General features: G+C 48.4%; 7 protein-coding genes across 7 annotated transcripts; 6 read left to right on the top strand and 1 right to left on the bottom strand.

Moving 5' to 3' along the window:
* Positions 1-704: 704 nt before the first annotated feature.
* Positions 705-2,665, top strand: ASPWEDRAFT_172113 (putative mucin; the record flags this gene model as incomplete). Its single annotated transcript, XM_040830890.1, has 2 exons — positions 705-1,184; positions 1,244-2,665. 2 exons carry the CDS (start codon positions 705-707, stop codon positions 2,663-2,665), a joined length of 1,902 nt encoding a protein of 633 aa, XP_040688973.1.
* A 1,066-nt stretch (positions 2,666-3,731) lies between these two features.
* On the top strand, positions 3,732-4,744 carry ASPWEDRAFT_111027 (mitochondrial 54S ribosomal protein uL15m; the record flags this gene model as incomplete). The annotated part of the gene is made up of 2 exons (XM_040828219.1): positions 3,732-4,051; positions 4,138-4,744. 2 exons carry the CDS (start codon positions 3,732-3,734, stop codon positions 4,742-4,744), a joined length of 927 nt encoding a protein of 308 aa, XP_040688974.1.
* A 601-nt stretch (positions 4,745-5,345) lies between these two features.
* On the bottom strand, positions 5,346-7,545 carry ASPWEDRAFT_40502 (serine/threonine-protein kinase). Its single transcript, XM_040835330.1, has one exon. The coding sequence runs from the start codon at positions 7,486-7,488 to the stop codon at positions 5,623-5,625; it is 1,866 nt and encodes a 621-aa protein (XP_040688975.1). The 5' UTR covers positions 7,489-7,545; the 3' UTR covers positions 5,346-5,622.
* Positions 7,546-8,603: 1,058 nt separating this feature from the next.
* Positions 8,604-11,754, top strand: ASPWEDRAFT_504966 (SH3 domain-containing protein). Its single transcript, XM_040837452.1, has 7 exons — positions 8,604-8,772; positions 8,840-9,187; positions 9,324-9,476; positions 9,522-9,595; positions 9,641-10,010; positions 10,066-10,205; positions 10,261-11,754. The coding sequence occupies exons 1-7, from the start codon at positions 8,745-8,747 to the stop codon at positions 11,359-11,361; spliced, it is 2,214 nt and encodes a 737-aa protein (XP_040688976.1). The 5' UTR covers positions 8,604-8,744; the 3' UTR covers positions 11,362-11,754.
* Positions 11,755-11,880: 126 nt separating this feature from the next.
* ASPWEDRAFT_40504 (uncharacterized protein) lies at positions 11,881-13,358 on the top strand. The gene is made up of 2 exons (XM_040835331.1): positions 11,881-12,434; positions 12,507-13,358. The coding sequence occupies exons 1-2, from the start codon at positions 12,148-12,150 to the stop codon at positions 13,051-13,053; spliced, it is 834 nt and encodes a 277-aa protein (XP_040688977.1). The 5' UTR covers positions 11,881-12,147; the 3' UTR covers positions 13,054-13,358.
* Positions 13,317-14,244, top strand: ASPWEDRAFT_505210 (uncharacterized protein). Its single transcript, XM_040837454.1, has 3 exons — positions 13,317-13,673; positions 13,730-14,117; positions 14,193-14,244. Exons 1-2 carry the CDS (start codon positions 13,579-13,581, stop codon positions 14,082-14,084), a joined length of 450 nt encoding a protein of 149 aa, XP_040688978.1. The 5' UTR covers positions 13,317-13,578; the 3' UTR covers positions 14,085-14,117; positions 14,193-14,244.
* Positions 14,245-15,080: 836 nt separating this feature from the next.
* On the top strand, positions 15,081-16,361 carry ASPWEDRAFT_27952 (PQ-loop repeat-containing protein; the record flags this gene model as incomplete). Its single annotated transcript, XM_040833071.1, has 1 exon — positions 15,081-16,361. One exon carries the CDS (start codon positions 15,081-15,083, stop codon positions 16,359-16,361), a length of 1,281 nt encoding a protein of 426 aa, XP_040688979.1.
* Between the last annotated feature and the right edge of the window lie 519 nt (positions 16,362-16,880).

Below are 16,880 nucleotides of genomic sequence, written 5' to 3' on the forward strand. Positions count from 1 at the left end.
TTTTTAAAAAATTATTATTTTATTTTAGTATTTTATTTTAATTTTCCTCTACTACTACCACTACTTACTACTACAGATGGCTTTGATCTATATGATAATCTTCTCTCCCTGGTCGTTATTATTTTCCTCTTGACTCTCCTTGACTATTATTATACATTATTCCTCTTTGCTTTTTTTCTTCTTTTCTTTTCTTTTCTCTCTTCTGGATATGCATTTGCAGCTTCTTGAATAGTCGTTGCCAATCATACCAGCTTCACCTCTCCATTGTTTCTACTATTGCTCTTACTGCTACCTGCAAATAAGACTATGTGATTCCTGCCTGCCCTTGGCTTGGCTCCTTCAACCTACTTTGACAACCCCCCTTTAGTGCCTTCATTCCACCAGGCAAGGCATGGTCAAACATTCACCAGAGCTGCTGTTGCTATCCTACCAAGTCCCGCTCTTCCTTTATATTCACAGACTCGAATAGAATCCACCCTTTGTCTATCTATTACTTCTTCTTTTCTTTTTCAATCAATCAAAATCAATCCCTCTTCCCCGCACCCTCCCATTGACTCTCAAAGTGGGCTGCCTGCAGCTTGGAAATAGCACAATATAGTCTCCGGCGATTCTTATGTGAATCCCCCCATGACAATTGTGTCTACAAGAAGCTCTTACTTTTCTTTTCTATCCGCCTCAAACCTCCTCCCCATCTCTCCTGCCATATGCCTCCTCCGATTCTGGCTTCGCATCCCTATTCTTCCGCTCTGGGTCCGATAACCCCCGCCTTCCACCTCTACTCGCAAGAGGACGGCTCGACTGCGTGCTCCAAGAAGCAATTGCCCCCGACTATCCCGCACACCTCTGATCACCATTGGACTGCTCCCTTCAGGGACGGTCTTCCTACTCCACCGAGCGACATGACGGGCGTGGCCTACAACGCAATTCCATATTCCAACTATGGAGGGAAGCTGGACGGGATGTCTCTTCATCCCTACTCCAAGGCTCCCAGCAACTCTCGCCCGACTTTCGACCACTCGTCCGCCATAATTCCGTCTTCCAAATCCCAGAGCCATGCTCCTGTGAAGGAAGCTCCCGCTTCGGAGCCCAGCCAGAAAAAGCCTTCCAGCTCGGTGGGCTCTCGACTGCAGATTCCTACGTCTATCAATAACAGCAAGGGTAACTTGGCGGAATTTGCTGCGCAGGTAAGGATTTCACCAGTCAAGTTTCTCGGGGAATGGCGGAATACTGATTCGTTTATTAGATGACATGTCTGTTTTGGTTCGAAAGTACCGCCAAGTTAAAGGCGATTGAAGAACGCTTGAATCCTACATCTCACCTCGTCCCCGAAGCGATGCCCGCACCCGGTTTCCAGAAATGGGTTTCCTCCATTCTCGCCACGACCCAAGTGAGCCAGAATGTGATTTTGTTGGCTCTCATGTTCGTCTACAGATTGAAGAAGTTTAATCCGGGAGTGAGAGGGAAGAAAGGCAGCGAGTTCCGATTGATGACGATTGCTCTGATGCTCGGAAACAAATTTCTCGACGATAACACATACACCAACAAGACATGGGCCGAAGTCTCGGGGATCTCGGTGCAGGAAATACACATTATGGAGGTGGAATTTCTCAGCAATATTCGATACAACCTCTTCGCGTCCAAGGAGAACTGGGCCGAATGGCATGTCAAGTTGGGACTTTTCGCCGACTTCTTCACCCGGGCGTCCCAGGTTCCAGAGGAGAAGGATCTGAGTCCGACAACTCCGGTGCTTCGCATCTCGCCGAGTCTAGGACCTGCTCCTCGGATGCAGTCGTCGTCTCTTTCCAAACTACCTTCACCTCCGGCTTCCGAGTCTCTCCGTCCTCAACCGTGGAATTTGCCTTTCAATGGCTCGACTTACACAGCTCCCCCACAGCTTGGCAATGAAATACCCCCAGTTGCTTCACGGAAGAGAAGTCGCGATGAACAAACTGAGGAGCACCCGGCCAAGAGGATTGCATTGCCAAATGGTATTCCCACTCCGGCCTCGACGCTTCCGCCGTCTTCTGGTCTTCCCAGCATCCCAGCTTTGCCTCCAGTCTTGACTCCCACCTCTGCTCCCTCTCACGCTTCGATGCCAGGCTCTCTTTCACGCCTTCCTCGCCCCAACTTCCCTACCTCTACCAACACCCTGGCCCCGACCATCCCAACTCCTGTCCCTCATCTCCCTTCTGCTGGACGTGCTATGTCGTCTGCCTACAACCCTTCCACGAACTGGGCTCAACAGTTGCCACCTTCCGCTCCGGTCCCACCCCTCTCGGCCGGTCTCTACAACAACTCAATGTCTCTGCCTGATCCCGTGAGACACCACAGCCCTTACGGAGTATCTTCGGCAACCGTCTCGCCGGCTGCATCCGCATACTCCGTTCACACACCTCAGACGCACCTTTCGCCGTCTTTCTTCCTGGCGAACCGGAACTCGCCATACCGGCCTGTCCGAACCGTCAACACTCTGCTCATCCCTCCTCCGTCGACTTCTCTCCAGCAGCAGCGAAGTGTTCCCTTTGACCACATGCACTATCAGCCATTGGGCAAGACTGCTGCAGAGCGCAAGACTGGCCTGCTGCCATATCTCCACCAGGACTCTTGGCAACAAGGACCATTTGTCCAGCCCTTCTACCAGTCTACTCAGAACTATTCGGGTTGAAAGCAGAAACGTCTCGTTGCTATTTTACGAATTACACTTTCACGACCGTTTAGACGACAAGGATGCCTTTACTTTTATTTTCATCACCTCTTGTACAGCATTAAATTCGATTACGACTCGGCATTACCATGGCGTTCTACTACCATAGATGGTTGTTCTTATCTTGTATTCTTTTTTCTTTGGCTCTCGGTCTGAACTATGGGTGGGAAATATTGTGTCTTCCATTTTCTTACTCTTGTACTTGCCTCACATTTAGCATGGGTTTGGCGCACCATTCATGTATTTTTTTTCTCCTACTTCTGTCCATCTATGTATGCATTTGCATGATTATTAGGCGTTAGTTACCTTCGATCCGGGTGGACACTGGATTGGACCAAAATGGTCTCGTGAGAATGATACAATCGCATGAGAATTTCCCCGAGGAAGTTCTACCTGTCAATATTACTTAACAACAATTATTCCATTCAACGCAAGCTTTTTTGTAGCAGTAGAAGTCTGGTATTTGGAATAGAAACACCATAGAGGGATATCCACCGCCTTTGGCTGTTTTGTCAGTATATATGAAGCGGTGAGCCTGTGCTGTCTTATTGCCCTAAGTTGGAGTGCCTGTCGAAGGAAAGTGCATATATGCTTTTAGTTATTGATATAACAGAAAAAAATTCCTGGGCGACTGTCTGGTTTAAGACATATTTACTCTGATTATCATATCTTTATGCATAGGGATCAATTGGTTTTCTAATTATGTTGTTGGTTTCCACGATATAATCCGTACGCATGTTGGCTAGCATTGAGAACAAACATACCTGTACACTCATATATCAATATGATATATAGAAAAAGAATAAAGTATAACACATATAGCTTAATGTCTTTTGAATCATTTTTGAATTATCTGATATTTCGAATCTCGACAACGCCAGTAGAAAGCAACAGACAACGTGACTTCCTCCCGGCCCGATATTCCTCCGATCCGTCCGCATCAAACGAAAGGATCTTTGTCCGTATTACTATTGCCCGGAACTCCGACTACACCAACACCACCTCCGTCCAGCACAAAACGCCCACCATGCCTCCCAGGCTCCCAGGACTGACCCTTCAGTGGCAGTCGCTTCTCTCGAAACCGGCTCAGGCCCCTTCGCCTCTTTCGTTCTTGCTGCCCCAGCTCCAGCAGCAAAGCCGCAATGCTCACATCCTAGCCTCGCTCTCCGATAACCCCGGAGCATACCATAAGAGGATCAGAAGAGGTCGTGGTCCCGCGTCCGGGAAGGGTAAGACTTCCGGTCGTGGTCATAAGGGTCAGAAGCAGCATGGAAAGGTGCCGGCGAGGTTTAATGGTGGTCAGACCCCTGATATTATCGTGCATGGCACGTATGGTGAAAAGAACGTGTATGTTTGTATCTTCTGGCATTGGTGTCAATTGGGATCCAATTGATTGGATAAGGAAGAACAAGAAGAAGCTAATTGTACTTCAGCCACTCTGTTGACTTCGCCCCCGTGAATCTGGACCGCATCCAGGAATGGATCGACCAAGGCCGCATCGACCCTGCCCGTCCCATCACCATCCGCGAACTGGGCCAGTCGCGCTGCATCCACCAGACCAAGGAGGGCGTCAAGGTTCTCGGCCGCGGCGCAGAGAACGTCCTGAAGCAGCCCATCCATCTCGTCGTTTCGCGCGCCTCCGCCTCCGCCATCGCCGCCGTCGAAGCCGCCGGTGGCTCCGTGACTACCCGATTCTACACCCGCACCGCGATTGAGCGCATCATGAAGAGAGAAATGCACCCGTTTGTCTCCATGGCGTGGACTGATAAGAGCGGCAGCGAGGCTCTCAATGAGGTCGATGGTGTCCAGGACCTCACCGAGTCCAAGGTCATGAAGGAGATGGGCTTCCGCTACCGTCTTCCCGACCCCAGCAAGCGTCGCGATATCGAATACTACCGTGACCCTGCTCACAGGGGCTACTTGAGCCACCTGCTCAAGCCTATGGAGGGACCCAGTTTGTTCTTCCGCTCTCCGGTAGAGAGGAAGTCGGCTGCGGGCGTCAAGAAGGAGAAGGTCCTCCCCGAGAACAGACTTTGGTAGTGAGATGCCTCTTTGTATCTTTTGTATTCCCTCATAGCCTCCTTTCCCCCCCTTTTTCTCGTCTTGTTTTGTTAAGTACATGTATAAATATTACGCCTTATATTCGTGGAATAGGCCTCAATTGGATGAATCTGAAAATAGACTGTTTCGGTTATGACACATATCCTGTTTGATTATATGAAGTCCGAAGAGGCTATTTTGCTCCGTATATTCCTGGGAAAGGAAATTTTGTACAATTCTGGCGAAGATAAACAGGATGTATCAATTTGTTGTCCATCGTTAATTAAGATACATGAAGTATTAAGATAAATCATAACCCCATAACAAATAGAGAAAGAACAAAGTGCAAAAAATTTGCAATATGAGCATAGTCACCATCCAGATATATAGGTACATAGATATAAAGAATCGAGAAGACAAACATGAAAGCTAGCACCGGTTGAACGCCATGTCTGCCTCGCCGAATATTCCGTTATGTTATCATCCCAGGGTACCATACCAGACTGATATATCCCGCCTATTCCGTTTGTCCCCCGAGTGCTAAATGTATAAACCACCAAAAAAAAAAAAAAAAAAAAAAAAGACAAGAAGAAAAACCCGAAAACTTGCTAGAAAACGCCATGAATCATAAGACAAGAAACACAAAAACAAAAACGAGGGTATCATAGATGATACATAAGCAACACCAGCGATTGACATATCATAAGCACGCTAGAGCATCATCACCATCATCATAATCGTCAAATGCGAAATCATAATGTTCATCTTAGCCCCCCATATTATTGTAAACAATCCCGTTGAAGGGTAAGAAATGAGGGGACTAGAGGATCGTGAAAAATTAATCCCCCCACGATTGTATAAGGTTGGCTTCCGCCTTTTCAAAGCTTCCAAGCATTATCAGCTGCATTTTCTTCCATACACTCCGAGAAGCCTTGCAACCAACGCGATGATAAAATGTCGCGAATGGTCCACCGGTTGTCAACATCCATCTCAAGGCAGCCTTTGATTACCTCAAGCGCGTCCCCTCGATCTTGTCGAAGCTGCTGGTCTTGTGTTTCGCCTAAGACAGCATTCTGGTTCCAGTTCCCAGAGAGGATGTTAGAATGGACCCGTGGAGTGAAAGAATCTTGGAACGGCCGAGACCCAACAACCACAGAAAACAGAATTACACCGAATGCCCATATATCAACAGCAGGACTGATGACGCAATCAGCGGTGGCTTGAAGTAACTCGGGGGAAGCATATTCCAAGCTTCCTGCAACACTGGTACTCGAGTCGGCGGGTCCGATGGTTTTGAGAGGGGGACGGTCTGCAGCATCGTCATACGGATCGGGGGAGTCGGCACCATTATCAGCGCCCACCCATTCTGCCATTCCAAAATCGCAGAGTACAAGATTGGATGACTTCATGCCATCCGGGGATTGGACGGGATCCAAGAGGCAATTCTCGAGTTTGATATCTCTGTGGACCACTTGCGCATCTTCGTGTAGATACCGCAAGGCACACGCTAACTGGTAGGTGTATTTCTTTGCGTCCCCGATGTCGATACCACGGCGATTTTGGCGAACGAGATCGAAAAGAGTGCCACCAATTGCTAATTTGGTGAAGCAGAAAGTAGCATAGTCCGTTTCGTAGACAGCATCCAGTGTTAGGACATTCGGGTGGCTTAGATACCGCCAAACTCGAACTTCGTGGTCAAATTCCGCCTGAACTTCATCGTTTTCCTTCTCATTCTTCCCAGACACTTGTTTCCTAACGATCTTGACGGCCAGTCGTTTCGGTTCACCATGTTCCTCGACCTTATACGCTTCCTTCACTGTACTGAAGCCCCCAAAGCCTATTTGCTTTCCGAGGACATATTCGGTCCCTACCATCTGTCCCTCTTCATCAGGTTGCGGTACAGATTCCTCACGTGCACTCCACATTGACAAAAACATGCTAGCCGGAGACTTGCCGCTTGAAACAGTAGATCGGCGAGAGCCTGGCCGCGTGGAGGTTCGAAGGCTAGTTGATCGGTCTAAGCCGCGAGGTTTGCTTCCAAAAGGTGTAATAACGCTACTAGACCAAGAGCTGCGATCGTCCAGTGAAGCGAAATTTTGCAGAGGAGATGTCATGCAAAAGGGCGAGAGCGTCTCTCTCGAGCAGCTTTCCGGGGGTGTTCGAGGTTCATCAACGACAGGAGATGCAGTCGATACAGATGTCAATGAGGTAGGGTGGTCGATTTCAGGGTTCATATTCATGTCATCCTCAGGAGGGCTGGATAGGAACCCCGTACGGGAATTGCCAGTTGGAAACCCTCGCAGGCTCTGGATCCGTTTAGGGCTAGAGCCCCAGCTCGTCTGTCTGGTACTGTGACCATCATCTTCCTGAGACAAAGCATTTCTCAGCCCAGAGCTTCTTGTTTGAAACCTTTGTGGACGATTCTTCGGATCACCCCTCGACAGTGGTTCCTCCAATGCACGTTGTCGACCAGAGTCAAGCGTGACGTTAGGGTCGAAGCTGATCGAGGGTCGACGGTTTTGAACAAAGCTGTCAAGGGGAGACGCCTGAACGTCTTCTGGTTTATGTGGATAACTGACATCTTCTTGCCTCGGAGGATCACTATGACGGGGTACGGAGATGGGAGGGGTCGCTGAGTGTAGATCATTCATAACACTGTGGTCTTCATCAGTACCGCAACGGCGTGCGTCATAATCGTGAAAGATGTTGGTACGGTCGCCCTCGATAGCATCTCCACCATCCATCGCCCTCCTGCCTCCATTTTCATCTCGCCAGCGGTCTCTTTGTGTTTTTTCGAACGATGTCTCAATCCTCAGGCCAGCCAATCCGTTCCTCTCGATGTGAGCCATGCTCTTCAGAGAGGGCACAGTCTAGGCCCCGAAGCAAATGCAAGACGATTCAAGGCCCACATTCAAGTTTATCGCTCTTCTGCCTCTAGTGCTGAATAATTTTGTCGTGATCAGATGCAAGTACGTAAATGGTGGACGCCAACGATGCTGGTAAAGTGGGTTGTATGTAGGTGGGTAGGTTGGGTGGTGACTGGAAGGCAGTCACCAGAGGTCAAAGATTATGTTAAAATAGAGTGCAAGTTGGTTTTGGTTCTTCTAAACTCGAAAGGGAAACGAATCCAGAGAAAAAATCTGGAAGAAAAGAACTCTGGAGACTAGGAAGAGGGAAAAACGTCAGTCCCAGAGAAGGGACGAAAACGAACCTTGACGCATCGGGAGATCTCGGAACACATGACACGGGAAGCGAGCAGCGGGGAAGCAGTGTCGATCGGATTACTAAATCCAGTTAGATGAGTGGCACCACATAAGCTCTGCAGTGGGGCGACCGTTGATCACCTGATCCTTCGACCCTGGCCCTGGGCCCTAAACCCTAGAGGGATTTGGGTAAACACGCTAATCTTATCTTGTCCAAGATCCTTGGCGTTAGCCTTTCAGGGGCCTTCGGATAGCCGCGCGCAAGGGGCGCTTGTTTTGGAGACACTGGAGACCTCCTTTTGGCTGTCTCGAAGTCTGGGGAACTCATCGGGTCCTTCAGGTTATTTAACACGGTTGCAGGCACCATCCTTTGCTTTGACAAGCCTTGGCCTTTTGTTGCTTTTTATTATTGCTGTTTCAATTCTATTTCTGTTTTTGTTTCAAATATTGCTCTGGAAGTAGTCCTTTTATCTCGTGCCCGAAATTGTCCTCCGACACAGGTACAATTAACTTGAACGAGGTCCTCCCCGCCATTGTTGCTCGTGGCATTTCCATTCTTTCGCGACAACCCGTAAAAGGTCCACGGCCTCTCCTTGAATTTCTAAATTGACAGTTCGTTCCTTTTTATCTTGTCCCTCTCCACCGTTACGCCTTCCGAGTCAAACGCCAAACTCCCTTGTGTTATTGTCTCGCCCTTGTCGTTTGACCTCCACGTGCCTATGAGTCGCTCTTTATCCCCGAACTACGCACTGCTTTCAAATTCGCCCATATCACGATCATCCTAACGAGTTACAAATATGACAAGACCTCAAATCGTTCGAGCTGGTATGTGGACCTTGTGGATGCAGGTGGTTCAAAACAGTTTCGCCCAGGTATTAACGCGCAAGAACAGACACTATTGACCTCCAAGATCAGCATGCCCCCTCGGCTAAAGATCATACGAATCAAAATATAAACCCAGCCCCTGTAGAAGGAGGCCTCGCCCCCCACCAAGAGCAATCTATTCGCCATGCGGTCCGAGATTCGAGCGCTGAGATATCGCACGGACCCGACTTTGACGAAGATGAAGAGTACGGCGATAGGATCGATATATATCATGATACGGAGGATATAGATGGAAATCACCGAAGTGACACGGGGGGTTCGTCAGAAGATGGCGATCTTGCTGACGTGGAGGGCGATGATCTCATGGACGATGATATGATGGATAAGATCTCAAGCTCCCCGTCGATTGATGATGGTGTGTAATACCCCTGGCGTCCTGTTCTCTGGACTTTTGGCCACAGATTCCTTCCGCTGCGATGTCGTACCCAGCGCGCTCATTCCCGTATATGGGCGGTGTTAATCATCAAACCACAATCGCTGACGGTGAACAGAAGACATCGACTTTGAGTTCGTTTATGCCCTTCACAATTTCGTTGCAACTGTCGAAGGACAGGCCAACGCAGCGAAAGGAGATACCATGGTCCTGCTGGACGACAGCAATAGTTACTGGTGGCTTGTGCGAATTGTGAAGGATGGTAGTATTGGTAAGTTTTGTTCCAAAATTTCTAGGAATTTCTAACACAAAACAGGATATTTGCCCGCCGAGCACATCGAGACCCCCACCGAAAGACTGGCCAGACTGAACAAGCATAGAAATGTTGATGTAGGTAACCCTATCTTCTTCCAAGGTGGCATCTAAGACGTTTAGCTTTCTGCGACGATGCTCGGTGACAATTCCGAAAAGTCCAAGAACCCGCTCAAGAAAGCAATGCGCCGGAGAAACGCAAAAACAGTCGCTTTCACGGCCCCGACTTATATCGAAGCGTCGGATGTTGAGTATTCTACCGATGAAGAATTGGAAGATGGCGACTTTTTCGATGATGATGAAGAGACAATTGAAAGAGATGATGTCGATTTACAAGACGGCCAGAATGAAGACATTGTGGTTGAGCCTCTGAGACCAAAACCGCAACGGGAGAAGGGTGCCGAGGAACCGGAAGATCAGCACGAGGCAGGGGAATCCGATCGAGCAAGCCCTGAGAAACAACGCTCTAGTGAGGAGCTGAACGAGTTGGAAGGTAATGGCCCCATCTCTATCTGTACGAAACGAAGTGTATACTTATTACTCCACAGAAAATACACCCAGCAGGTCCAGAAATGGTACTGTGCGAAATACGGACTCTTTCTTCAAGGATGACTCCGTTGAGACGAAGAAGATATCTCTGACTCCTAATCTCCTTCGCGATGAAAGTTCAAACGCCGAAGCCAAAGAGGTATGAATCATCCGTGTTTACTTGAGAAAATGGATGCTGATGTCCCCAGGAAAAGGAGCGCATTAGTTTTGAGGCTATCGACAAGGCCCTCAGTGCCAACGACAAACTCAAAGAGGACAAGAAGCGGAAGGATAAGAAACCGGGGATGCTTAGTGGACTGTTCAAGAGGAAAGACAAGAAGAGCAAAACAGCCGAGGAGGAGGTCGAGGAACCAGAAAAGGTCTCAGGAGAGAACTCTCGGTCTTCGCCACAACCCAAAACCTCGTCAGAATCAGTATCATCGCCAGAATCTCGGTCAACTAAAATTCCAGGACCCCAAAAGCAAAGCGGCAAATTGCAGAAACAGCCTCCAGGAGCCATGTCCCCTACCAAGCGTGATATGGGTAATGACGAAGCAGCACCAACATCCAAAGGGAGGGCAGATCGATCCATTCGACAAGTGGTGCCAGAAGAAGCGGATGAACTTCACCAGGTTAGCACAAGGTTATCGGATGATGTGCGGGAGACGATCTCGTCCCCTACTGGTCCGACCAGTCCGACTAGCCCTACTAGCCCTGTCAAGGAGTCATCTTCTGCCTTTATCAACGCATTGGCGTCGCCAACCGGATCCAATAACGGTGGACAGCGACCAGGTCCGTTTGATCGAGTGACTCCCACCCAACACTCTGTGACATCTCCGCCCCAGAGATTCCAGCCAAAGCCGAGAATGGAACACCAAGGCCGAAGTCTGGAATCACCCATCGATGTCTCACCTCTCGAAACTCATAACTCCGGAGCACCTGGACTGGCCATGGATCTCTCATCTCCAGGTGGACGCTCTGAATCTCCAGCTTCCCCACCAATGTCTCCATTTGGCGATGTGAATGAAATCAAAGTCACCGAGGCAAACCGTGAATCTTTGGACAACATCTCCGCCAACACCCCAACATGGAGTGATGCTAGCTTGCGGTCGTACCTGGATGATGACAATGATATTCGAGATCTGTTCATTATCGTCCATGACAAGTCTAATGTTCCTCCTGCTGGTCCCGAGCATCCAATTACAGGTAGCCTTTTCAAGGAAGAGAGTAAGAGATTGAAGGAGATGACCAGTCAACTTGATGGGATGTTATCCCAATGGGTTCACCGGCGAAAGCCAAACTCAGCAACCATATAAGCGGGCCCAGGTTGGCTGGCTTGAAGTTGTTTGATTACATGGTATATATCAGAGATACCTTACCTATACAGCTTGACCGCTGTATGCATTATTTGAATGACAGCCAATCGGCCTTGATAAGTCAGGGCCAATAGCTCACGATGTGCTGGACGCATAATTATACGTGGGCTGATTCTATTTCTTTATTCGACTCCTACCTTCGACCTTCTTTGCCTTTGTTCTTTTTATTTTTCCATTTGTTTGCCAAACGAAGCGTGGTCTACAATACCCGTCCCAAGACTGCTTCATTCCAAGACTAGATCTTTCTGCTGTTTCCAATCATCGACACTTTGCTGCGTTGAATGTGCGTTTTGCTTTGTGCCTGTGTTTGAGTCCACTCCTGTTCTCCTTGTGTATTTTGTTCTGCAGCTGTTTTAATCCTGGTGGGATACCCCAAGGCATATATGTGATTTCAATCTGGTTTTGCTATTTCGTTTTATAATTTATAGTCAATTTGATCAGCGTCTATGAAAAAAAAAAAAAAAAAAAAAAAAACCAAGCATATAGAGACCACCAAACAAGATCTACACGTCTCTGCAGGGATTATAGTTTAGTTCTTGGTATGCAGCGTAAAGGTTGTTGTGACTTCAGGGTGTGTCGTGCGGGAGGGTCAGCTGCTGCTTGAAGTCATTTCCAACCATTAGGGTATCCCGTCTATATAAACAAAGTCCCATCACCGGTATTCGACCACTCACCACCACGCAGATCAACTTATCCTGCTGTATCGTCTCTTTTTATTTTGACGGGATGTCAAAGCCTTACAGCGAATATCATCCCTACCCCTCTGCGCCAGGCGGGGCTGGGTACTATCCCGACCACCAGTATCAGAACCATCCGTACCAACATCCAGAAATGCAAAGCCAATACTTCCCTCAGGAACAGCAACACCACTATCCGTATAACCCGCAGAATAATATGAGCTACGCATCTGGGTATTATCAACAAGATGCGCCGGCAGCGTCTGGGTTTTTTGGTCCGCCCGTCGCGGGGTTACAGCCCGATGGCAGTTACCAGGGAAGCAATGCAGAGTATTAGTATGGATATCCGCATCATATGCTATATATCATACCCATTTGATACTATAACATAAACTAACATTTACCAAGTAACCAACCCCCGCCCTACGAAAGCAGATACTCCCCTCCACCTCGCGATGAGACTCCCCGCCCACTAGACGAAAAGGAAGACCGAGAACCAGACGCACACGAGAGCCAGCGAAACCTAGGCGGAACCCTAATCGGGGGCGCTACGGGGTACTATCTCGGACGGAAGAGGTCGCATGGTCTCCTGGGTGCAGTGGGCGGAGCGCTTTTGGGGAATTTCATTGGCGAGAAGTTGAAGGATCGCGACGATGATAGTGATAGTCATAGTCATGGGCATAGACATAGGCATGGACATGGACATCACCATCGTCACCGCCATCACCATGGAGATCATCATGGGCATCGACACGGTTCTAGTCATGGTTCTAGTCATGGTTCTAGTCATGGTTCTAGTCATGGTTCTAGGCATGGTTCTAGGCATGGTTCTAGTCATGGGTCGAGCCATGGGTCTGGTCACCATAGCCATCGGAGCCATCGAAGCCATCGCCATCATGGGAGTCATTCTGGACATAGTAATCATAGTGACAGTTCGTGGGGGAGTGGATGGTAGCCATGGCCGTGTTGGAGGTTAACTACAAACAGTCTGACTGCGGTTTAATTTACGACTTGGATTCTGATAACTCTTTTTTGATGATTATGATGATGATCACAATTGATGACTGTCCAATTATGCCTATTTTTGATAAAGTTACACAAGCTTAGCAATCTTAAACCCCTTCCTTGTGCAGAAGATCATACTGAGTATAGAAAATGTTGCGATGGTGTTGCCCTTGCTTCGAAAGAACAATCAAACCGCCGATGCATCGACACGTTCATTTTAATTCGAAGACAGAAGATTCCAAATATGTTACAGACTAAAATTAAACAGATTAATTATGCATGCTTAGATTATGTGCAGACATTCCTGAGAATTTAATGCACAGTGTTCGGACATAACAAGGGGCATAAAGGGGCTGTAAAGGTCTCTCCCCTTCCTTCGTCCTGCTCATTTCACTACTGTAGTAGAGGTATTCTTGTATGTCATCATACCAGTTGCCTCAGCTAGCTGGGCTGTGTTGGTGATTGTCCATATAGGATGTGTGAAATTATCCTCTCTCCTTACAGAGACAGATCCCTCGATGATGATGAGACAATTGAGGCATCTGAGCTGTTGGGGTCAGCTTGTGTAAAGTAGCCACATACCAGTCCATACGCAGTGTATCCACGAGATAGCTTATAAGCGGCAGTTCTATTCACTTGAACAGGCTGTCCCATTGTCGTTTCAAGCCCGTCAGCACCTGCGATATCAGTATCCAACAGTATCTCAGTAACGAGCAAGTCACTCGAAATGCCTACATCAAACATGACATCGCCGTTCCCCTCCCCAAGCTTCAAGCCATTTCATTATTTATTCCGCTCTATTTGGAGCTCTGGGTCTCGAAAGCCGCAAACATCGACGTCGGAAGATTTTCCCATGATCGATATCCCTCCACCAGCATCAATAAACTCGAGGCCCTAGGCGAGATGTCTCCAGTCAAGTATCAGCAATATGTCGACCAGAGCGCCATAAGACCACAGCTCAAGCCCGGACCCCGACAATAGTCGCGCCAAGCGGGCTGCATAGCAGACATTCCGGTATGCTACCAGCATTGCGTTAAGCAGAATTGCCCCGAATTGAAAAGAGCATGCGTTCCAACCCAAGCAGTACAGCACTCACGCGTCGAGACCAATTCGCCTTTTATAATCATGGGATACATCAGGACAACGGGGAACGGATCTCGACGTCGAGATCGTATAGTTGGTCGATACAACACTCCAAGACGTCTGGGGAGGATGCACATGAAGGGATGCAGGGAACTGGTGCTGTTCATCGCGTGTGTCCCAACAATGGAACAGTTAGCAATGTAATATCCACTATAAAGTTAGTCGTGAAGTCATGGATAGATGATGGGAATAGATATCATTTTGTTGGCTGTTATCCAGCGTCTGTCGGTTCATACGGAGCAAGACGGAAGCAAAAGTGCTTATCAGCGACAGTGAGGCTTATCAGCAGGTGACTAAGGCCGATTATCGGTCAGTGGCGATCGACCCCTAAAGCACACCGCTAGCCCGAAAGCAGCAATATCTGGGGCAATTCAACAGTTTCCACGCCTCTGATTGGGCCGCAAACAGAGCCAAGATCTGAATAGTTTGCCTGAGTGATCGGATCCAGAAATGGAGACTCTATCCCGGCCTATCACAGGGCGCCGCTGCCATCCTATCCCACACTGGCGATAAGCTGATAGTGTGCGGAGTCACTCAGCCAGTCCGTGTGACTTGCGACTCTCGCCGTGACTCCTCAGCTGTTCTTCTTCTCGTCTCCCCCCCCTTTGCATATATCCTTATCGCTGTCAGGATTACTGCTTCCTTCTCTCTTTCGTCTTACCTCATTCCGGTCCTTTCTGGCTTCTCAAATATAGATTTCTATCCTCCTTTCTCATTTTATTTTTCGTTGTTCCATCTCCGACCGAATCTCCTATTCCAGACACGCACCTGAAACCCTCACGACACACTCAGATTAGGTTGTTCTCGAAGGACAGCGAAGACACCTGCATAATAATGCCTCCTCCACTCTTGCAACATGTCTATTCAACTGTTCTGCCACAGCATTGTGAGCCGTCATCGCCATTTCTAGCCTACCTCTCCTCCCATTTACACGTCTGCATTCCGACGCCTCTCGCCCTTATTTCCTCACTCCTCGGAATATTCAGCATCATATCATGGCTCTTTGCCCAGATGCCACAGATATACAAAAATTACCAGTTGAAATCCACGTCTGGCTTATCGATATTTTTCCTGGTCGTGTGGTTATTCGGTGACGCTGGAAACCTCTTGGGGGCTTTATTCACTCGACAGGCCAGTTGGCAGGTGGTAGTCGCGGGCTATTATGTTTGTGTCGATGTTACCCTTGTTTTCCAGTTCTTCTGGTACACACACTACAAGAGAAGCAGGAATGGGTACGGCGAGCTGGCTCAATCTCACCACGATGGGGACACTGGGAGTGTGCTGGATGGTGTTTCCCCGTCCGATGATAACTCCTCCTACAGCGCCCCTTCCCTGGAGACAGCACAGAGGTCAGAGGCCAAGGACGTGGGTGATTTCAAAGGAACACCTCCCAGTAACGTGAACGGTCATTCCCCGGTATACCAAAACGAGAAAGCAGGATCTTCCCGTCGCTCGATCACCCGAACTGGCAATGGATCCAGTCTCCCAATTGCATCCACCCGGACGATACTCCTGGCCTCAATGCTTTGCGCCATGATGGCCAATGCTACTCCCACGGAAGCACACGCTCAGCCTATGGCATCCCATCAGAGCACCGTCGAAATTGCTGGTCGAATTGTCTCATGGATGTCAACAATTCTTTATCTCCTTTCGCGCCCGCCTCAGTTATATAAGAACTACTGCCGCAAGAGCACTTCAGGGCTATCTCCCTTATTGTTCATGGCTGCATTCAGTGGAAATTTGTTTTACTCCTCATCCATCCTGACAAACCCCAACTGCTGGTACGACTTTGCTCCGTACGGAGGCGGCGGATGGGCAGATGCAGATGGTAACGACCGCCTGGAATGGATCGGCCGTACAATTCCTTTCTTCCTTGGTGCCTTCTGCGTGCTAGGCATGGACGCGTTCATGGGAGTCCAATTCCTCATGTACGGTTCCCAGGAAGAAGCTGTCGTCAGGGTCGATGATCCTGTTCGGGGACGTGGCCAATGGACTCGGGTTCGTGGCTGGATGAGAGGCTGGATCCCCTCTGTTTCTCCCGAGCGAAAGGCTGCTGCCACCGAAGAAGGTCAAGCTCTCTTGAACGAAGAGCGTGGAAGATATGGTACAGTTTAATTTTGATACACTGTATAATTGTCTAGAGTTTCTATTTCTTTCTCTGGCCCTTCTGCCTCGTTTGAGGTAGATGGAATACTTGATGATGTGATGACTATTTGCTTTTCTGTTGGGATTCCTTTTACTATTGGTCTGTCATTGTTCGGCGTCTTTCTTTTGGAATTGGCGATTACAAGATATAGATTATCATTCGCATCGGAGGCATAAGGAGAGGCATACACCCATTCGATCTAGCGTTTTCTCTTTCTTGGCCTTCTCAATATACTGTGGATCTGATATACTGTTGCATATGCATCCTTTGTGGAGGATGGAATTAATTCCCTTCTCTGGAATACGGTGTCCTGCTTCATGCTTTAGATGTTACACTGCTTTCTACTACACAAGTTTCCAGCTTCGCAAACAGCAAAGCTTCTCAATTAAATCAGCCTTGGAAGATTTTTGTAAAAGCTTCAAGATAAGAATATATTGACAATCATCTAATTATAAACACATATTAAGTACGGTTTCATCCTAGCAAAC

Source organism: Aspergillus wentii, assembly GCF_001890725.1.
Source record: "Aspergillus wentii DTO 134E9 unplaced genomic scaffold ASPWEscaffold_4, whole genome shotgun sequence".
Taxonomy (NCBI): Eukaryota; Fungi; Ascomycota; class Eurotiomycetes; order Eurotiales; family Aspergillaceae; genus Aspergillus; species Aspergillus wentii.